The following is a 22,134-nucleotide window of genomic DNA, read 5'->3' as shown; positions in this document are numbered from 1 at the left end:
GCAGGCAGTAGTTTTAAATTCATCTTTCCCCAAATATGTCACAGCTTAATAATGATCGCAATCCATAAAACGTTTTTATTTTATGTTCATATTACAACATACAAAAACAAACCAGTGTCACTGCAAAAAGATTGTTTTGGGGGACAAGAGTTTTACAAAAGATATAGAAAAAGTGGAAAAATTTGAATATCAAAGCAAGTTATTGTAGAAAAGAAAGAGGACCAAGGCACTGACAACTTAAAAGAAATAAGAAAGCTTACTTATTTGTTAACACATTAACAAGGTGTATAAAAAGAGCATTTGATTGTGAAGGATTATGGTATAGTCTACTTTTAAATAGCCCACCATAGAATACAGTACTTTGAACACTATGCTGAGAGAGAGGTAAACATCTGTGAGACAAGGACAGTGCTGTGTGTGTCTGCAGTAGAATTGCACACACGTACTTGGAACATCTGTTGATCCTATGATCACAAGTAAATAATCACAGACACACACCCCAAAATGCATACTCCAGCAAAGAGATACCATGAAGAGACGGAGGGAGAGAATGATCAGATAGGAAAAAGGAGAGACTCAATGGAAGAAAAGTACAACAGAAAAAAAGCACAGCAGGAAAGCATAGGAGATTCTCATGGCTAACCTGAGGGAAAAAAATGTCATAAGCCCTAAACAACAAAATGTCATGCAGCGACTTGTTTGTTTGCAAGAAATAAAAAATAATTTAATTAAAATATGTGCCCTGGCCGAGTCTCTACACATCTCTTTCCATCCTTCTCTCTGTGTGTGCGGTCAAGAGCTGCTCACATTTTTCAGCGGTGTAGGGAACAGAGGCTAGAAGAACCTTGAATCGGACTCAATCCTTTGCCATGGATGGATGGAGGGTGGGAAAGAGGAGTGGTAAAAACGTTGCTGCTTTTCCATCCCCAACTATCTTTCCTCACCTTTTCCTTCCCCTGAAACACTTCCCATTTACTCCCACATCATGTCTGCCTCTACTACCCAGTTTCCCTCCCAGTCTTATGTCCCCCCCCCCCCTTTGTCCTTTCTTCTCTCAGGCTCTCCACCCCCTCACATCTTGCGGATGACCAGCACAGTGGTAAGAACTCCAGCGAGGAACACCCCCACGGTCTGCCAGGTGGGAGTGCCAAAGTAGGAACGGATTCCCTCCTAAAAATTAGGAAGAGACACCATTGTCTTCAACCATCATCACCACAATTTCAAAAAGACATTTGTAAAAAAACATATGAAACTTGTAAGTCAATGTGGGGAAAGCACATCTACTGATTCCTTACCCAGCCACCCTGATCCCTAATCCAGTTGATCACATGATCTCGCAGGTAGTCTGTAGCCCAGCTGATAATGGTTCTGATAATGTCAGGGACCTTGGTCAACAGAGCCTGAGGAGAGAAAGACGATGCCGTCTTATTGCACAATGAAGAAGCCAACTCACCCCAAAACGTGTAAATTGCAGTTCCATTCTAAGCGCTGCAGTTTACAAGACAGTGAATCTATTCCGACTGAGATGAGCCCTGTTTCCTTTGTCTAACGGAGGACAAGAGAGCGAGAGAATGATTGAGAGAGAAAGGAGAGCTAAATAAAATACTACCACTGATAACACTCACCTTGATGACCAGCCGACAGGCAAAGTAGAAGAGTGCCACCACCCTGCCCCAGTTGAACTTTCCATCAGAGAAGATCTCACGGGCCACTCTCATAAAAACCTCATGGCTGGGCTGGAGTGCAGTATCATTTAACATACTGAAGGGGAAAACGAGATGCTCTGAGTATTGCACAAACTCCAGAGGTCAATTTAAAGTGAATATCTATTCAAGCAAAGAGCTGGAGTCCCTTTCTAAGTCCTTGGTTTAACCTGTTAGGGCTAGGGGGCAGTATTGACACGGCTGGATAAAAAACATACCCGATTTAATCTGGTTACCACTCCTACCCAGTAACTAGAATATGCATATACTTATTACATATGGATAGAAAACACGCTAAAGTTTCTAAAACTGTTTGAATGGTGTCTGTGAGTATAACAGAACTCAAATGGCAGGTCAAAACCTGAGAGATTCCTTTACAGGAAGTGGCCTGTCTGACCATTTCTTGAACTTCTTTTCCATCTCTATCTTTTACTAAGGATCTCTGCTCTAACGTGACACTTCCTACGTCGTCCATAGGCGCTCAGAGCCCGGGAAAAAACAGAATGTCGTCATTCCAGCCCCAGGCTGAAACACATTATCGCTTTTCTCAAGTGGCCGATCAAGGGACTCTGGGCTTATGCGCGTGACCCGACCGCCCCCGCCTTTGTGATTTTTTCCTCTGTTTGCCGAAAAGGAGATTCCCTGTCGGAATATTATCGCTTTTCTCACGAGAAAAATGGCGTAAAAATTGATTTTAAACAGCGGTTGACATGCTTCGAAGTACGGTAATGGAATATTTAGAATTTTATTGTCACGAATTGCGCCATGCGCGCGACACTTCTTTACCATTTCGGATAGTGTCTGGAACGCACGAACAAAACGCCGCTATTCGGATATAACGATGGATTATTTTGGACCAAACCAACATTTGTTATTGAAGTAGCAGTCCTGGGTGTGCATTCTGACGAAGACAACAAAAGGTAATCAAACTTTTATAATAGTAAATATGATTATGGTGAGTGCTAAACTTGCCGGGTGTCTAAATAGCGAGCCCGTGATGCCTGGGCTATGTACTTAGAATATTGCAAAATGTGCTTTCATCAAAAAGCTATTTTAAAAATCGGACATATCGAGTGCATAGAGGAGGTCTGTATCTATAATTCTTAAAATAATTGTTATGCTTTTTGTGAACGTTTATCGTGAGTAATTTAGTAAAATGTTAGCTAATTCCCCGGAAGTTTGCGGGCGTATGCTAGTTCTGAACGTCACATGCTAATGTAAAAAGCTGGTTTTTGATATAAATATGAACTTGATTGAACAAAACATGCATGTATTGTATAACATAATGTCCTAGGGTTGTCATCTGATGATGATCATCAAAGGTGAGTGCTGCATTTAGCTGTCTTCTGGGTTTTGGTGACATTATATGCTGGCTTGAAAAATGGGTGTCTGATTATTTCTGGCTTGGTACTCTGCTGACATAATCTAATGTTTTGCTTTCGTTGTAAAGCCTTTTTGAAATCGGACAGTGTGGTTAGATTAATGAGAGTCTTGTCTTTAAATAGTCATATGTTTGAGAAATTGAAGTAATAGGATTTTTAAGGTTTTGAAAATCGCGCCACAGGCTGCAAGTGGCTGTTACGTAGGTGGGACGCTTGCTAGAGTCCCTTTCTAAGTCCTTGGTTTAAGATACCTTTGGAGCTGCGTATTGCCATCCAGCTCATCTCCAATCTGCTGCAGGCACAGGGCCAGTTTCTTGTGGTTGGGGTCACACAGCTCACTCCCGCCCAACTGGGTCCGTGACACTGACAACTGAGTACTGCTGTCAGCATGGTGACGAACCCGCTCGTAGATGAAACTGCGAAGAGAGGGTCCCAGGTAAACAACTAGCTAGTATATTTTGATCCTTGTCTGATTAATCAGGCTGTAACAAACAATTAATTGGTATATACAGCCTAAAACAGAGTGCAACATCTTATAAAACGTTCAGCCAGAATGTTGAATGAAATTACATTTCAACTTACTCTACTGGTTGTCTATGCAGTTTGTCCTTCAGACGCTCAATTTGAGACAAAATATCCACAGGAAAGTATTGTTTACCAGACTTTTTAGAGAGCTGGTAGGTCAGCTGAATGTGAGCAATGGTCTTTGGTTTGCTTACGCTTGGCTATTCTTTACATATTGTGCAAGTGTTTACGTCGCATCTGTCAGTAGAATGAAAATACACACCAGAAGCATATACCTACCGGCTCTCTAAAAAGTCTGGTAAACAATACTTCCCTGTGGAAATTTTGTCTCATATTTCGAGCGTCTGAAGGACGAACCGCACAGACAACCAGTAATGCAAGTTTAAATTCAATTTTATTCAACATTCTGGCTTGTAAGGAACATTTACACGATTTGGCACTCCAATGTTTCAGGCTATATCTACCGATTAAATTGTGTATTACAGCCTGATTAATCAGACAAATGTGAATAAAGAATAAAGATCAAATTCAGGAGTAAACATGAAGGTATACTCACTCTGTCAGTAATTTTTCCCCCAGTTCTAGTACCTGATCAGTTCCATTACCTGAGAACACAAAGCAGCACTGGAGTTAGTACTACCAGGACATAAACCAAGGGCAGGTAGAGGCAATAAGACAATGCCTATGTGTGGGTAGTCTGGCAAACACTGAATTCTTGAAGTCCTCCTGACTGAGTCACGTGGATAGCGTCAGCCAGGCTAATGTATGAGTGTCTCAAATGGAAACTGGGCAGTCATAAATATATTATGTAATGGGCTAAACATGTTTGAAATGTGACACACAGATATTCTTGAACAAGTAGCTACTGAAGTATGCATGTCTCATGACCAGTTCAGTGTGACAATGTGAAATAAAGTTAAAACACCAGCTGGCTCATTTTCAGAAGTTGACTTGTCAGCTGACATTAGTAAAACGCTGGGCTGGTCCAAGATATGTACTACAGTTAAGCTAGTTGTCTATGATGTTTCTGGAATGACAACAATTAAGTATGAAGTACAGACTCAGACTGCCACATCTGGCCCTCCCATCCCAACATGAGGGCAGCTCCCACTCAGCCCAGTCCAAGCACTTCTGTGTCCTAGCACCCCAATGGTGGAACCAGCTTCCCCCTGCCCATCTTCTGATAACCTCTAAAACCCTACCCCTTTAAAGAGTATCTTAAATAATCCCACAGCCCCCCCTAGTTTAGAGGGAAAATGTACTTTACTATGATTGTGATATGTGGTTGTCCCACTTAGCTATCTTAAGATAAGTGCACTAACTGTAAATCACTCTGGATGAGAGCGTCTGCTAAATTACTAAAATGCAAATAAAACACAGCTAGCTAGCACTCACATACTAGTCTGACTAATCAGTCTGTAATACACAATTAATTGGAATATAGAGCCTGAAACAAATGCCTACTAAATCATGTAAATGTTCCTTTCCAGAATGTTGAATAAACTTTAATTTAAACTTACTATACCGATTGTCTGTGTGGTTTGTCCTTCATCTGCTCAAGATTTGAGACAAAATATCCCCAGGAAAGTGTTGTTTAACAAACTTTTTAGAGAGCCGGTAGGGACAGTTTAAGTCGGAAGTTTACATACACCTTAGCCAAATACATTTAAACTCAGTTTTTCACAATTCCTGACATTTAATCCTAGTAAAAATTCAATGTCTTGGGTCAGTTAGGATCACCACTATATTTTAAGAGTGTGAAATGTCAGAATAATGGTAGAGAGAATGATTTATTTCAGCTTTTATTTCTTTCATCACATTCCCAGTGGGTCAGAAGTTTACATACCAAATACTATTTGAGTGTAGCATTTCCTTTCAATGATTTAACTTGGGTCAAACGTTTTGGGTAGCCTTCCACAAGTTTCCCACAATGAGTTGGGTGAATTTTAGCCCATTCCTCCTGACAGAGCTGGTGTAACTGAGTCAGGTTTGTAGGCCTCCTTGCTCACACACACTTTTTCAGTTCTGCCCACAAATGTTCTATGGGATTGAGGTCAGGGCTTTGTGATGGCCACTCCAATACCTTGACTTTGTTGTCCTTAAGCCATTTTGCCACAACTTTGGAAGTATGCTTGGGGTCATTGTCCATTTGGAAGACCCATTTGCAACCAAGCTTTTAACTTCCTAACTGATGGCTTGAGATGTTTCTTCAACATATCCAAATAATTTTCCTACCTCATGATGCCATCTATTTGTGCACCAGTCCCTCCTGCAGCAAAGCACCCCCTCGCTTCACGGTTGGGATGGTGTTCTTCAGCTTGCAAGCATCCCCCGTTTTCCTCCAAACATAACAATGGTCATTATGGCCAAACAGTTCTATATTTGTTTCACCAGACCAGAGGACATTTCTCAAAAATTACAATCTTTGTCCCATGTGCAGTTGCAAACCATAGTCTGGTTTTTTTATGGCGGTTTAGGAGCAGTGGCTTCTTCCTTGGTGATCGGCCTTCCAGGTTATGTCAATATAAGACTCGTTTTACTGTCGATATGGATACTTTTGTACCCGGTTCCTCCAGCATCTTCACAAGATCCTTTGCTGCTGTTCTGGGATTGATATGCACTTTTCGCACCAAAGTACGTTCATCTCTAGGAGACATAACGCGTCTCCTTCCTGAGCGGTATGACGGCGGTGTGGTCTCATGGTGTTTATACTTGCGTACTATTGTTTGTACAGATGAACGTGGTACCTTCAGGCATTTGGAAATTGCTCCCAATGATGAACCAGACTTGTGGAGGTCTACAATTCTTGGCTGATTTATTTTGATTTTCCCATGATGTCAAGCAAAGAGGCACTCAGTTTGAAGGTAGGCCTTAAAATACATCCACAGGTACACCTCCAATTAATTATGTCAATTAGCCTATCAGAAGCTTCTAAAGCCATGACATTTTCTGGAATTTCCCAAGCAGTTTAAAGGCACAATCAACTTAGTGTATGTAAGCTTCTGACCCACTGGAATTGTGGTACAGTGAATTATAAGTTAAATAATCTGTCTGTAAACAATTGTTGGAAAAATGACTTGTGTCATGCACAAAGTAGAAGTCCTAACTGACTTGCCAAAACTATAGTTTGTTAACAAGACATTTGTAGAGTGGTTTAAAAACGAGTTTTAATGGACTCCAACCTAAGTGTAGGTAAACTTCAGACTTCAACTGTATATGGTTCAGTACCAAGGTAAAGGTTGTTTTATATAGGATATTCGCTTGACTCGTCAATAGCTATTGAACCAAGCATGCCGTGACAATTAAAATATGTTCTAAATCTGGTTTAGTATGGATCTAATCCAGATCTTTTTTTGTGTGAATTTCAAATTTTCTGTTCAGTTCACAATCTTCAAAAAGATCTAAGATTTACACAAAAAAAAGGTGTAGATTGTTCTCCATTCTCCCATGATTCAGAATATATGTCATGGCATGCTTGGTTCAATAGCTATTGATGATTGAAAACCGAATATCCAAAACAAATGTTTGGGCTGTATATGTATATACCAATTAATTGTTTATTACATACTATCACATACATGCTTACAAGCTAGCTTAATGAGAAAATGAAACAAGTTAACTGTACACTTTTCCCCCAGCTGAACAGCTAACAATAATGTAGCTTTACTGGGTAACTAGCTTACCTAGTCATGTGTACGGGCATGTTTCAGAGATGGGATGGCTGGGTGTTATGTTAGCTAGCTGACTGGCTAGCTCGACGCGGCTGGGTCCAACCGACAACAAAACTCAATTATTTAACAAGTAAGCTAAATCGTGACAAAAACTTTTCGTTCCGGCTCACGATAATTACGATATCAGTACCACGGTTCCGTATCGATTGTGTTTATCATCGTTATGTCACATACCTGAATCGCCTCCTCCCGACGGCGCTGCCATTTTGTACTAAGATTACTTTAGGTCTGCTTCCGCCTGCAGTCATGTGACATATGTTTACAGCACCAGAGGAGTGGCTTCGTTTTGCTCGTTCACGAATGCCAGCTTGCAAGAGCACTACGTAGAAGGCCAATAATATTTATGAGTAGTCAACTTACAAAAGACTTAAGCTACAGCAAGTTTAATCAGCAATGAATCCAAACATTTTTGACACAAATGGAATCTAACGTTCCGCTTCTGCCTTACCCTTTATTAAACGTCATATCCTGTCCTTTCTGACTTCTGTCCGTCGCGCGCATGCTTAGTTCTCTTTACGACTCGGCTGGCAAAGATGGCGGACGCACAAGTACGTTCAATAGAACAGCGTGGCGAAATGAATGTGGCATCGTGGTGTACAATAAATAGCGTCAATTATGCGGAAAGCATGCGATGAAAGTATCTCAAAGTAGACTGGGCCCGCCTGTCCTGCATCACTACTCTGGACGGTGCTGACTTAGAATATGTGGACAACTACAAATACCTAGGTGTCTGGTTAGACTGTAAACTCCTTCCAGACTCACATCAAACATCTCCAATCCAAAGTTAAATCAAGAATTGGCTTCCTATTTTGCAACCGATCCTCGACTTTGGCGATGTCATTTACAAAATAGCCTCCAATAACAAACTGGATGCAGTCTGAGTAGGGGTATCACAGTGCCATCCGTTTTGTCACCAAAGCCCCATATACTACCCACCACTGCGACCTGTACGCTCTCGTTGGCTGGCCTTCGCTTCATAATCGTCGCCAAACCCACTGGCTCCAGGTCATCTACAAGCCCCTGCTAGGTAAAGTCCCCCCTTATCTCCGCTCACTGGTCACCATAGCAGCACCCACCTGTAGCACGCCCTCCAGCAGGTATATCTCTCTGGTCACCCCCAATGCCAATTCTTCCTTTGGCCGTCTCCTTCCAGTTCTCTGCTGCCAATGACTGGAACGAACTACAAAAATCTCAAACTGGAAACACTTATCTCCCTCACTAGCTCTAAGCACCAGCTGTCAGAGCAGCTCACAGATCACTGCACCTGTACATAGCCCATCTATGATTTAGCCCAAACAACTACCTCTTCCCCTAATGTATTTATTTATTTTATTTTGCTCCTTTGCACCCCATTATTTCTACTTTGCACTTTCTTCTACTACAAATCTACCATTCCAGTGTCTTACTTGCTATATTGTATTTACTTTGCCACCATGGCCTTTTTTTTGCCTTTACCTCCCTTATCTCACCTCATTTGCTCACATTGTACATAGACTTACTTTTCGACTGCATTATTGACTGTATATTTGTTTTACTGCATGTGTAACTCTGTGTTGTTGTATGTTGTCGAACTGCTTTGCTTTATCTTGGCCAGGTCGCAATTGTAAATGAGAACTTGTTCTCAACTTGCCTACCTGGTTAAATAAAGGTGAAATAAAAATTGTGTTATTGTTCCAGACCCTGTGCTATGTGGAGCGCGTTGTCTGACATCCAACTAGGAAGTCTGTTAACTAGGCCTTTACAGCAATGGATGTATGCTTCATCTGTAGTTGATAATCGAAGTATACTGATTTATGGCAGAGTTGATAGCTAAAACATGTCATTGCTAGATAAATGTATGCGCGAGAAGCTCAGTCCTCTTAGATCAGAAATCCCGTAATCGGGATCAAATTCGACAACATCAGGTGAAATAGGAGCGCGCCAAATACAAAATTGTAATATTAACCTGTTGGGGGTAGGGGGCAGTATTTACACGACCGGATAAAAAAACGTACCCGATTTAATCTGGTTATTACTACTGCCCAGAAACTAGAATATGCATATAATTATTGGCTTTGGATAGAAAACACCCTAAAGTTTCTAAAACTGTTTGAATGGTGTCTGTGAGTATAACAGAACTCATATGGCAGGCAAAAACCTGAGAAGATTCCTTACAGGAAGTGCCCTCTCTGACCATTCCTTGAGCTTCTTGTCTCTGTTTATTGAAGACTGAGGATCTTTGCTGTAACGTGACACTTCCTACGGCTCCCATAGGCTCTCAGAGCCCGGGAAAAAGCTGAATGATATCGAGGCAGCCCCAGGCTGAAACACATTTGCGCTTTTGGCAAGTGGCCGATCAGAGGACAATGGGCTTAGGCGCGTGCACGAGTCGACCCCATGCTTTATTTTCTTTCGTCTTTTTACCTAAACGCCGATTCCCGGTCGGAATATTATCGCTTTTTTTACGAGAAAAATGGCATAAAAATTGATTTTAAACAGCGGTTGACATGCTTCGAAGTACGGTAATGGAATATTTAGAATGTTTTTGTCACGAAATGCGTCGTGCCGTGACCCTTCTTTACCATTTGGATAGTGTCTTGAACGCACGAACAAAACGCCGCTATTTGGATATAACTATGGATTATTTTGAACCAAACCAACATTTGTTATTGAAGTAGAAGTCCTGGGAGTGCATTCTGACGAAGAACACCAAAGGTAATAACATTTTTCTTATAGTAAATCGGACTTTGGTGAGTGCTAAACTTGCTGGGTGTCTAAATAGCTAGCCCTGTGATGCCGGGCTATCTACTGAGAATATTGCAAAATGTGCTTTCACCGAAAAGCTATTTTAAAATCGGACGAATCGAGTGCATAGAGGAGTTCTGTATCTATAATTCTTAAAATAATTATTATGCTTTTTGTGAACGTTTATCGTGAGTAATTTAGTAAATTACGTCACATGCTAATGTAAAAAGCTGGGTTTTGATATAAATATGAACTTGATTGAACAAAACATGCATGTATTGTATAACATAATGTCCTAGGGCTGTCATCTGATGAAGATCATCAAAGGTTAGTGCTGCATTTAGCTGTCTTCTGGGTTTTTGTGACATTATATGCTAGCTTGAAAAATGGGTGTCTGATTATTTCTGGCTGGGTACTCTGCTGACAATCTAATGTTTTGCTTTCGTTGTAAAGCCTTTTTGAAATCGGACAGTGTGGTTAGATTAACGAGAGTCTTGTCTTTAAAATGGTGTAAAATAGTCATATGTTTGAGAAATTGAAGTAATAGCATTTCTAAGGTATTTGATTCCACTGGCTGTTACGTAGGTGGGACGATTTCGTCCCGCCGACCCTAGAGAGGTTTTAAACATTCATGAAAATACAAGTGTCTTACATTGTTTAAAAGCCTAACTTCTTGTTAATACAGCTGCTTTGTCAGATTTCAAAAAGGCTGTACAGCGAAAACATACCATGGTGATAAAGAAATCACTTACCTTTGAAGATCTTTCGCTTTTTGCAATCCCAAGGGTCCCAGCTACATAACAAATGGTCCTTTTGTTCGATAAAGTCCTTTATATACCAAAAGTCAGTTTAGTTGGCGTGCTTGATTCAGTAATCCACCGGGTTCCCTTGTTCAAAATGAATCCCAAAGGTTACCAATCCCAAAGGTTACCAAAGTCAAACAACATTTCTAATCAATCCTCAGGCACCCTAATATGTAAATGATAAAATTTAAGACGGAGAATAGTATGTTCATTACCGGAGATAAATAACGAAGTGTGCACCACAACACAACAGCCAAAATGGGAGCCACTTAGAAAAACTACAAATTCTAGCTCATTTAAAAAGAACAAGCCTGAAACTCTTTCTAAAGAATGACATCTACTGGAAGCCCTTGGAACTGCAATCTGGGAGGTATAACTTTGATATGCCCATAGACAGCCATTATAATGAGTGGTGAGCTAAAAAAAAAAAAAAAACTCAGTTCTGTTATATTCACAGACATTATTTTAACAGTTTTGGAAACTTCAGAGTGTTTTCTATCCAATGCTACCAATTATATGCATATCCTAGCTTCTGGGCCTGAGTAACAGGCAGTTTACTTTGGGCACGTCAGTCATCCGAAATACAGAATACTGCCACCGGACCACAAGTTAACCTACTAAAGAAGCCAAAAGCCGTTAGGTGAGTTTTTACACTAACTTGGTTGGCTGGCTACTCAGCTGTCTACTTTCTCAACTTGTGTATTCCAAATGTCATGGACTTTATACGGCTATTGCTTTAGCTACCTAGTTATTTTTCTCTGCTTTTGATTATAGCTAGCTGACTTTTCTGAACTTTCATTATGGTCAGCTTCATAGATTGTAAATCTTGCTCGTGCATCCTATCTGATCTACTGCTTCTCTGTAGTCAGGTCTATTTCAAAATGCACATTGATTTACCTGCAAATTATGTTTTTCTCACGATGGTCTTCCGAGCCTGAGGCTCTGATGACACTGCCTAATGGCAACACTGATGCAGTTATAGGAGGGCATTTGGCATCCATACTGAACAAAAATAGATGTAATTTGTTGGTCCCATGTTTCATGAGTGGAAATAAAAGATCCCAGAAATGTTCCATATGCACAAACAGCTTATTTCTATGAAATGTTCACCAACTTGTTTACATCCCTGTTAGTGAGGATTTCTCCTTTGCCAAGATAATCCATCCACCAGTGGCATATCAAGAAGCCGATTAAACAGCATGACCATTACATAGGTGCACCTTGTGCTGCGCACAATTAAAGGCCACATTAAAATATGAAGTTTTGTCAGACAATGCCACAGATGTCTCAAATTGAGGGAGCTTGCAATTGGCATGCTGACTGCAGGAATGTCCACCAGAGCTTTTGCAAGAAAATGGAATGTTAATTTCTCTAACATTAGCTGCCTCCGGCCTCAACTGCAGACCACGTGTAAACATTGTCTGAGACAGCCAGATTTGCAGAGAACCTAACATGTATTTTGTTTCAACAGGCTATTGATGGCACTTACATTGACAAGAAATGCCCCATAACTGGAAATGTCTCCATCCGTGGTCGTATCCTCTCCGGTTAGTCTTTACATTTCCTTGCTGTTTGTTTTTGGTTTGGATGTAAAAGTCAGCTTTGGCATTTAGAGCCCTTTATGACCAACTGTTTTCTCACTGAACTGCAAATTATGTTTTTCTCATGATGGTCTTCCAAGCCTTCTGGTTATGACGACAATGCCTTATGGCATTACTGATGCAACGACCCAAACCCCCTGCTCACCGGTCTACTCCTATCCCTAGATCAGTGCTTAGATGTATTCTAAGATTGACCACACATTGACCTGATTCTGCCTTTTCAGGCGTGGTGACCAAGATGAAGAGGACCATCGTCATCAGACGTGACTACCTGCATTACATCCGCAAATACAACCGCTTTGAGAAGAGGCACAAGAACATGTCGGTCCATCTCTCACCTGCCTTCAGGTAAGAGGATCTCTGTCATACTGTTGAGCCTTTCCAACCTCTCTTCCTTGCATGCGTTTTTCTGACCAGGCTGTATCAGATAATTGGCTGATCATACCTTTCCTACTGCAGGGATGGCTGTAACTCACTGTTGCACTACAGTTGAAGTTCCATTAAATCAGATTTGATGTTGGCTGCAAATGTTTCTCACGATCTTCCAAGCCCATGTGGCTCTGACGACACTGCCTAATGGCAACACTGATGCAGTTGTCATACCAAGAAAAGCACAGCTTAATAATGATCGCAATCCATAAATCATTCTTATTTTATGTTCATATTAAAACATACAAAACCAACAAGTGTCACTGCAAAAATATTGTTTTGGGGGACAAGTGTTAACAAAGATAGAAAGTGTAGAAATGTGAACAAAATAAAAGCAATTTATTGTAGAAAAGAAAAGGACCAAGGCACTGACAACTTAACAAATAAGGTAACTTCATTATTTCTTTTAACACATTAACAAGGTGTATAAAAATAGAATTTGATTGAAGGATTATGGTCTGCTTTTAAATAGCCCACCATAGAATACAGTACTTGGAACACAATGCTGAGGTAAACATCTGAGCGGACAGTGTGTCTGCAGTAGAATTGCACAAACATGTACCTGCAACATCTGATCTTATGATCACACATGCACATATAAATTATCAGACACCCCAAAATGCATACTCCAGCAAAGAGATACCATGAAGAGACGGAGGGAGAGAATGATCAGATAGGAAAAAGGAGAGACTCAATGGAAGAAAAGTGCAACAGAAAAAAAGCACAGCAGGAAAGCATAGGAGATTCTCATGGCTAACCTGATGGGGGGGAAATTAATCAGTTCATAAGACTTAATCAACCAAATATCATGCAGTGACTTGTTTGTAAGAAATTTAAAAAAAGATGTGCCCAGGCCGAGTCTCTACACATCTCGTTCCATCCTTCTCTCTGTATGTGCGGTCAAGAGCCGCTCACATTTTTCAGCGGTGTAGGGAACAGAGGTAAAGAACCTTGAATCTGACTCAATCCTTTGCGATGGAGGGCAGGAAAGAGGAGTGGTTGATCAGGTCTAAACATTGCCGTTTTTCCATCCAACTCTATTTTTCCTCACCTTTTCCTTCCCTAGAAACATCTTCCATTCACCCCCACATGTCTGCCTCTACTACCCAGTCTTATGTCCCACCCCTTAATGTCCTTCTCTCAGGCTCTCCACCCCCTCACATCTTGCGGATGACTAGCACAGTGGTAAGAACTCCAGCGAGGAACACCCCCACGGTCTGCCAGGTGGGAGTGCCAAAGTAGGAACGAATTCCCTCCTAAGAATTAGGAAGAGACACCATTGTCTTCAACCATCACCACAATTTCAAAAAGACATTTGTAAAAAACATGAAACTTGTAAGTCAATGTGGGGAAAGCACATCTACTGATTCCTTACCCAGCCACCCTGATCCCTAATCCAGTTGATCACATGATCTCGCAGGTAGTCTGTAGCCCAGCTGATAATGGTTCTGATGATGTCAGGGACCTTGGTCAACAGAGCCTGAGGAGAGAAAGACGATGCCGTCTTATTGCACAATGAAGAAGCCAACTCACCCCAAAACGTGTAAATTGCAGTTCCATTCTAAGCGCTGCAGTTTACAAAACAGTGAATCTATTCCGACTGAGATGAGCCCTGTTTCCTTTGTCTAACGGAGGACAAGAGAGCGAGAGAATGATTGAGGGAGAAAGGAGAGCTAAATAAAATACTACCACTGATAACACTCACCTTGATGACCAGCCGACAGGCAAAGTAGAAGAGTGCCACCACCCTGCCCCAGTTGAACTTTCCATCAGAGAAGATCTCACGGGCCACTCTCATAAAAACCTCATGGCTGGGCTGGAGTGCAGTATCATTTAACATACTGAAGGGGAAAACGAGATGCTCTGAGTATTGCACAAATTCCAGAGGTCAATTTAAAGTGAATATCTATTCAAGCAAAGAGCTGGAGTCCCTTTCTAAGTCCTTGGTTTAAGATACCTTTGGAGCTGCGTATTGCCATCCAGCTCATTTCCAATCTGCTCCAGGCACAGGACCAGCTTCTTGTGGTTGGGGTCACACAGCTCACTCCCAATCAACTGGGTCCGTGACATTGACAACCGAGTCCTGCTGTCAGCATGGTGACGAACCCGCTCGTAGATTAAACTGCGAAAAGAGGGTCCCGGGTAAACAACTAGCTAGTATATCGTGGACTACAGGAAAAGGTGGGTCGAACAGGCCCCCATTAACCTCGACGAGCTGGAGTGGAGCGGGTTGACAGTTTCAAGTTCCTTGGTGTCCACATCACCAACAAACTATATGGTTCAAACACACCAAGACAGTTGTGAAAAGGGCGCGATAACACCTTTTCCCCTTGAGGAGACTGAGAAGATTTGGCATAGGTCCCCAGATCCTAAAAGTTCTACAGCTGCACCATCAAGAGCATCCTGACCGGTTGCATCACTGCCTGGTACGGCAACTGACCGTAAGGTGCTACAGCGGGTAGGGCGTGCGGTCAGAAACATCACTGGGGCCAAGCTTCCTGCCATCCAGGACCTATATACGTGGTGTCAGAGGAAAGCCCCCAAAAAATTGCCAAAGACGACAGCCACCCTAGTCAGACTGTTCTTTCTGCTACCGCACGGCAAGCAGTACCGAAGCACCAAGTCTAGGACCAAAAGGCTACTTAACAGCTTGTACACCCAAGCCAAAAGACTGCTGAAAAATTCATCAAATGGCCACCTGGACTATTTACATTGACCATTTGGTAAATATTTTCTTAACTCTTTCTTGAACTGCATTATTGTTTAAGGGCTTGTAAGGTCTGTTGTATACCTGTTGTATTCTGCACATGTGACAAAGTTTGATTTGATATGTTATCCTTCTCTAATGAATTGGTATATACAGCCTGAAACAGAGTGCAACATCTTATAAAACGTTCAGCCAGAATGTTGAATGAAATTACATTTCAACTTACTCTACTGGTTGTCTGTGCAGTTTGTCCTTCAGACGCTCGAAATTTGAGACAAAATATCCACATAAGTGTTGTTTACCACACTTTTTAGAGAGCTGGTAGGTTTGCCCTTGCCAGATGAATGCGAGCCACGTTTGGTCTTTGGTTCACTGACGCTTGGCTATTGTGCAAGTGTTTACGTCGCATCTGTCAGTAGAATGAAAATACACACCAGAACCATATACCTACCGGCTCTCTAAAAAGTCTGGTAAACAATACTTCCCTGTGGAAATTTTGATCTAAATTCCGTGTGGCTTAAAACCTCTTAAGGATCGGTGTCCCGTCTACAGGACAGTTGTTGCTCGATATACATAATGTGACTACGTCATTTTAAACAACACTTTTTTCCGGTACACATGTCTTATATGGGCAGAAAGCTTATTCTAACTGCATTGTCCAATTTACAGTAGCTATTACAGTTTAAAAATGCCATGCTATTATTTGAGGAGTGCACAACAAAACAATTATCACGGCGACAGGTTTGATAGATTCATCTTTTCTTTTTACAAATATCAACAAACAAAAGAGGAATAGTCACATGCAAACAAGCATACAATTTACATTGCCAGGAATCCTAAACAAACAAATCATATTCAATAATACAAGTTTTAATTGCCTTTTTGTTTTTCATTTGTTAAAGTAGTGCCATTGTTTAGACTCATTTATAAAGTGAAAAAAGTTAGGTTTAGACCATTTGCATTTGTGAATATGAAATTTACCTAGTATTATTAGCAGTTGAATTAAATATACTACATCTTTATCTGTCAGAATTTCTGAAATAAATCCTATCAAAACCATTATAGTACAACCGGTCCTATTTTTTTGTAACAATTCTGTATGTCAATCCAAAAACATTCTACTATAAATACAGGCAAAAAACAAATGCAAAATGGTCTCTTTCTCCATTCCACAGAAATCAGTTATTCAATTCAGCTTGAATCTTTCCAAAACATGTTTCACAGGATAAATTCTATGTAACATTTTAAATGAAACTTCCTGTACTTTGTTACTGATACAATATTTGTTAGCAATTTTCCATGCTTTCCCCCCATTGTATATCACCATAGATATTTGACCAAAATAATCTTGCTGAGGGAATTGTAGTATCAAACAATATTCCTAATCTGTTTATTACTACATTTATCTTTGATGTTAATATTGCCAATTAATATATTTTCATGTAAATCAAAGTAATTACACCTTGCTTTTAAGGAAGCCGGTAACTCCCCTTTTTCTATTGATTCTTGAAACAGCAAGAATGAAAGGAATCATTGAATGCTTATTAAACCATCATTTCCAGGGGACCTATTGTCCTTAAAGCTTTTAATAGTCTTCTCAATTTCAGATAACTCATCACAAAAATCCCTGAAATCATTATCTTAGCAATGTTTGCTACATTGTCTAAGAAAAGATCTATATTGGAAGTTGGCTGGGCTGATGTATACAGATTCTGATAAAACTGGGAAACATGCTGAGAGATTTATTTTGGATTTTCATTAGGAGTATTATTAATTTACATATGGAAATCTTTTCGCCTGCCCTCTTTTCTAAATTAAAGAAATATTTTGGATTTCTCTCTCCCTCTTCCATCCATTTTCGTCCTGATCTTACAACCGCTCCCTGGGGCCTTTTCCTCGTAGATAGTCTAACTGCATTTGCAATGATGATAGCTCCAGTAATTCCTGATTAGTTAGTTCAGTTTTTTAAGTATGATGTCATATTCCCTTCTCTCTTGGCACGAGCAATTTCTTTCCCCATTGAAATACCCAAAAGCCTTTATTACATTTTACTAGCTCCCAGTAACTTCCAAACGTATTCATAACACAGGCACAATTCTAGTATTTATCAATAATTCCTGCTACTTCATTCTCTAGTAAAGACATTCATTTTCCAGTAATCTTTACTAACTTTTTTGTTGTTGACAAACCGTGCATATTTATCTTTATTGAGATCCCTTTGTGGTCTGTTAGTCTCGATTGAACCATCGATTTTATCAACCTTGTCAGCCATATCTTCAGATATCAGCCAGAAATCAATACGGGATTGTATGATAGATTCATATCTGAAGGTAAGTAACTACTTACGTGATGTAATCTTGCCCTGATTTGTCATCCTGAGGGTCCTAGAGATAAAATGTAGTGAAGTTTTGTTTGATAAAATCCTTTTTCATATCCTAAAAACAGTCCATATAGTATGCACAATCGATTTTATATCCACTCATTCAACTTGCAAAGAAAGAAATGTGAAAATTGAACGCTAAATGTTTCAACCAGTCAAATTAGGTTGGTATTTATTCCTCAAACACTCTAAAAAGTAACCAACCTTTGCTATATCATTCTGCATTCAGTATATCCTCGGAAAGCCAATTTTAGCCAGGAAGGCATGACATAGTCAATCCAGTGAACAATCTTTGTCCAATGACCACCTATCGTTTTGAAACCTAGATAGCTGTGCTTTACAGAAACCCTTTGCGGTTGCGAGTCGAGATTTATGCAAGAGCAGGTCACAAACTAGGTGTTTTGCAAATGTTGAACTTACAATATGGCTACTAATACTGGAAAAGCTAAAAGTCCAAGTATAGAGGTTGGATGATATTCTAGCAGAAATCTACCGGGACAGTGTCAGTTTAGACAACATCTGAAGGAGAGGACGCGACCTTAGACTGGTGAGTGAAATACGTTTCTTTTTCTATTCTCATGCTAATGCAGTTTGAATGGTTGCATATTATTAATTTGATTTCTGAAATTTTCTTTGATTGCTAAATGTATATCGTTAATGAGATGTGTGTATGAATAGCAAACAAGGCACTCGAAAGGCACAACATGTCAAAGTCAACCTACAATACACATTGGGCTCCCGAGTGGCGCAACACTGGGCTGCATTATATCCGGCTGTGATTGGGAGTCCCGCACACAATTGTCCCAGCGTCGTCAGGGTTTGGCGTCATTGTAAATAAGAATTTGTACTGACTTGCATAGTTAATTAAAAAAAGAATAGGTATACACTTCACCACAGTGTTCCTCTATATGTTTATTTGATGTATTGCTAAAATAAAGGCTCAAAATAAAACTTGTTCTCACTTTTTTTAAATTTTTTATCTTCAAATTGTGGTTAAGACTGATTTCAGAGACCACATTCGAGTTCTCCCCCCCCACAACAAACCACCACCTAGCGTTGTCAATACCTAGCCAGTCTACAATTAGAGGATGGTAAGTGCTTTACAGCAGAAAGAGACTTGGGACCAGCAGCACAACCTTGTGTAGATGGGGTTCTAAATACTTTAATCAGTGTGTACAATTTCTTAACTTTGTATGGTTTTTGATGTGTTCACTTGTGACATTAGATCAGTGTTGGCTGCTAACTTGGACCTTAAATATTTCACTTCTGTGTTTGGAGACGTTGGATCAGCATTCTTGTCGCGTATCCTGTTAGTACATTTTATGTAGGGGAGCTAATGATCCATCATGCATGACATTACTGGGAGTGTGTAAACGTGTATATTTTATTAGTATAGCATTTTTGTATGTTTTCTGTAGTTATGTTTTTAAATTTGCCACTTTGGAACATTTTGGGCAAATCTTGAGGGACACCTGGGTGACTTCATACTAAATGTCATGTTGCTTGCTCATTCTTGGAGTGATCAGTCTGGAACTTTGCACATACACTGTTGCCCTCGTGGACACCATCTAAATTACCTCCAGCTTCCTAGCTGAATGTGTGGTTTTTCTTTTTCATGTAAAAAATGATACAACTAAAAATAGAAAACATTTGTTTTCCTTTATTATCTTATACCAGATCTATTGTTATGTTCTCCTACATTAAATTCACATTTCCAAACTTCAAAGTGTTTCCTTTCAAATGCTATCAAGAATATGCATATCCTGGCAGTTAGATTTGGGCATGTCATTTTAGGCGGAAATTGAAAATGGCCTGCTCTTAAGGACAAACCGCACAGACAACTGATATGTACCAATTAAATTGTGTATTACAGCCTGATTTAAATCAGACAAATGTGAATAAAGATCAAATTCAGGAGTAAACATGAAGGTATACTCACTCTGTCAGTAATTCTTCCCCCAGTTCTAGTACCTGATCAGTTCCATTACCTGAGAACACAAAGCAGCACTGGAGTTAGTACTACCAGGACATAAACCAAGGGCAGGTAGAGGCAATAAGACAATGCCTATGTGTGGGTAGTCTGGCAAACACTGAATTCTTGAAGTCCTCCTGACTGAGTCACGTGGGTAGCGTCAGCCAGGCTAATGTATGAGTGTCTCAAATGGAAACTGGGCAGTCATAAATATATTATGTAATGGGCTAAACATGTTTGAAATGTGACACACAGATATTCTTGAACAAGTAGCTACTGAAGTATGCATGTCTCATGACCAGTTCAGTGTGACAATGTGAAATAAAGTTAAAACACCAGCTGGCTCATTTTCAGAAGTTGACTTGTCAGCTGACATTAGTAAAACGCTGGGCTGGTCCAAGTAGTAAGGCTAGTTGTCTATGATGTTTCTGGAATGACGTATGAAGTACAAAGACTCAGACTGCCACATCTGGCCCTCCCACCCCTACATGAGGGCAGCTCCCACTCAGCCCAGTCCAAGCACTTCTGTGTCCTAGCACCCCAATGGTGGAACCAGCTTCTCCGTGAAAACAGCAGAGTCCCTGCCCATCTTCTGAAAACATCAAACCCCAACCCCTAATGACTAAATGTAACAAACACAGCTAGCTAGCACTCACATACTAGTCTGATGAATCAGTCTAATACACAATTAAAGTCCAGAACAGACTATGGAAGGCTCACAGTACTACATGGAACTCTGTTCCACATCAAGTAACTGATGCAAGCAGTAAAATTCCATTTAAAAAACATAAAAATACACCTCATGGAACAGCGGGGACTGTGAAGCAACACAGGCACAGACATGCATACACGATAACATGCGCACTGAGGAAAATGGCGCCGGAGGGGAGGGCTGCCGTTTTATCGGCTCTAAACCAACCATGCTATATTGTCTTTCTTTTTGCATTGTTTCTAACTTGTTTTGTACATAATGTTGCTGCTACCATCTCTTATGACCGAAAAGAGCTTCTGGACATCAGAACTGGGATTACTCACCTCAAATTGGACGAGTAGTTATTTTTCAATGAGTCGGACGCGAGGGGTATACTGCAGACACCCGACCAGGCCCCGATTCCCGTGATTCGCTGGAGAAGGAAACTGAGATTCTGTGGCAAAAGATCAGGGTACCATGCAAGGATCAGTCGGCGAGTGGCTAATCTGCCCTTGCCTTCCATCCTGCTAGCTAACATTCAAATCGCTGGAAAATAAATGGGACGAACTGAAAGCACGTATATTCTACCAACAGGACATTAAAAACTGTAATATCTTATGTTTCACTGAGTCTTGGCTTAACGACGACAATAACATACAACTGGTGGGTTATACACTATCGGCAGGACAGAACAGAAGCTTCTGGTAAGACACTGTGCGGGGGCCTATGCATATTTGTAAATAATAGCTGGTGGACGATATATAAGGAAGTCTTAAGGTTTTGCTCATCTGAGGTAGAGTATCTCATGATAAGCTGTTGACCACACTACCTAGAGAGATCTGTATTTGTCGTAGCTGTCTACATACAACCACAGACAGAGGCTGGCACTAAAACCGCACTCAATGAGCTGTATTCCGCCATAAGCAAATAGGGAAACACTCATCCAGAGGCGGCGCTCCTAGTGGCCGGGGACTTTAATGCAGGGAAACTTAAATCAGTTTTACCTAATTTCTATCAGCATGTTAAATATGCAACCAGAGGGAAAAAAATTCTAGACCACCTTTACTCCACACACAGAGACGCGTACAAAGCTCTCCCTCGCCCGCCATTTGGCAAATCTGACCATAACTATCCTCCCGATTCCTGCTTACAAGCTAAAATTTAAGCAGGAAGCACCAGTAATGCTAAACTACAGAACTGTTTTGCTAGCACAGAATGGAATATGTTTCGGGATTCTTCCGATGGCATTGAGGAGTACACCACACCAGTCACTGGCTTTATCAATAAGTGCATCGAGGATGTCGTCTCCACAGTGACTGTACGTACATACACCAACCAGAAGCCATGGAATTCAGGCAACGTTCGCACTAAGCTAAAGGGTAGAGCTGCCGCTTTCAAGGAGCGGGACTAACCCGGAAGCTTAAGAAATCCCGCTATGCCCTCCGACGAACCATCAAACAGGCAAAGCGTCAATACAGGACTAAGA

At 40.7% G+C, this 22,134-nt stretch overlaps 3 protein-coding genes and 2 non-coding genes across 6 annotated transcripts; 3 read left to right on the top strand and 2 right to left on the bottom strand.

The window, feature by feature from the left end:
- Positions 1–55: 55 nt before the first annotated feature.
- On the bottom strand, positions 56–7,733 carry LOC106607327 (apoptosis regulator BAX). 2 transcript variants are annotated; one of them, XM_014204187.2, is made up of 6 exons: positions 7,516–7,733; positions 4,167–4,215; positions 3,337–3,501; positions 1,626–1,761; positions 1,296–1,400; positions 56–1,170 (listed from the first exon to the last, which is right to left on the bottom strand). In XM_014204187.2, the coding sequence occupies exons 1-6, from the start codon at positions 7,544–7,546 to the stop codon at positions 1,072–1,074; spliced, it is 585 nt and encodes a 194-aa protein (XP_014059662.1). In that variant the 5' UTR covers positions 7,547–7,733; the 3' UTR covers positions 56–1,071. The 2 variants fall into 2 exon arrangements, with proteins under 2 accessions (XP_014059662.1, XP_045576510.1); XM_045720554.1 differs by lacking the exons at positions 4,167–4,215; positions 7,516–7,733 and adding an exon at positions 7,294–7,368.
- A 126-nt stretch (positions 7,734–7,859) lies between these two features.
- LOC106607329 (40S ribosomal protein S11-like) lies at positions 7,860–13,663 on the top strand. The gene is made up of 4 exons (XM_014204189.2): positions 7,860–7,889; positions 12,340–12,415; positions 12,694–12,817; positions 12,929–13,663. Exons 1-4 carry the CDS (start codon positions 7,875–7,877, stop codon positions 12,960–12,962), a joined length of 249 nt encoding a protein of 82 aa, XP_014059664.1. The 5' UTR covers positions 7,860–7,874; the 3' UTR covers positions 12,963–13,663.
- Positions 11,767–11,848, top strand: LOC123743609 (small nucleolar RNA SNORD35). Its single transcript, XR_006770465.1, has one exon. It is a non-coding gene; the product is annotated as a small nucleolar RNA SNORD35 (small nucleolar RNA).
- On the top strand, positions 12,515–12,597 carry LOC123743606 (small nucleolar RNA SNORD35). The gene has a single exon (XR_006770462.1). It is a non-coding gene; the product is annotated as a small nucleolar RNA SNORD35 (small nucleolar RNA).
- LOC123724068 (apoptosis regulator BAX-like) lies at positions 13,219–19,942 on the bottom strand. Its single transcript, XM_045720555.1, has 5 exons — positions 19,925–19,942; positions 14,856–15,020; positions 14,604–14,739; positions 14,274–14,378; positions 13,219–14,154 (listed from the first exon to the last, which is right to left on the bottom strand). The coding sequence occupies exons 2-5, from the start codon at positions 14,966–14,968 to the stop codon at positions 14,056–14,058; spliced, it is 453 nt and encodes a 150-aa protein (XP_045576511.1). The 5' UTR covers positions 14,969–15,020; positions 19,925–19,942; the 3' UTR covers positions 13,219–14,055.
- Positions 19,943–22,134: the final 2,192 nt, after the last annotated feature.

Source organism: Salmo salar, chromosome ssa06 (assembly GCF_905237065.1).
Source record: "Salmo salar chromosome ssa06, Ssal_v3.1, whole genome shotgun sequence".
Classification (NCBI taxonomy): Eukaryota; Metazoa; Chordata; class Actinopteri; order Salmoniformes; family Salmonidae; genus Salmo; species Salmo salar.
Note: the sequence above shows the minus strand (reverse complement) of the source record. Positions and strands in the feature narration are given on the sequence as shown.

Coding starts and splice junctions, on each gene's coding strand:
- LOC106607329 (XM_014204189.2), top strand. Junction 12,416..12,693: donor CCGTGGTCGTATCCTCTCCG/GTTAGTCTTTAC, acceptor CTGCCTTTTCAG/GCGTGGTGACCAAGATGAAG. Junction 12,818..12,928: donor CATCTCTCACCTGCCTTCAG/GTAAGAGGATCT, acceptor TTCCTACTGCAG/GGATGGCTGTAACTCACTGT.
- LOC123724068 (XM_045720555.1), bottom strand. CDS start 14,968: ATGTCACGGACCCAGTTGATTGGGAGTGAGCTGTGTGACCCCAACCAC. Junction 14,740..14,855: donor GGCAATACGCAGCTCCAAAG/GTATCTTAAACC, acceptor TTTCCCCTTCAG/TATGTTAAATGATACTGCAC. Junction 14,379..14,603: donor CCTGTCGGCTGGTCATCAAG/GTGAGTGTTATC, acceptor TTCTCTCCTCAG/GCTCTGTTGACCAAGGTCCC.
- LOC106607327 (XM_014204187.2), bottom strand. CDS start 7,546: ATGGCAGCGCCGTCGGGAGGAGGCGATTCAG. Junction 3,502..4,166: donor GGGGAAAAATTACTGACAGA/GTGAGTATACCT, acceptor CTCTCTTCGCAG/TTTCATCTACGAGCGGGTTC. Junction 1,762..3,336: donor GGCAATACGCAGCTCCAAAG/GTATCTTAAACC, acceptor TTTCCCCTTCAG/TATGTTAAATGATACTGCAC.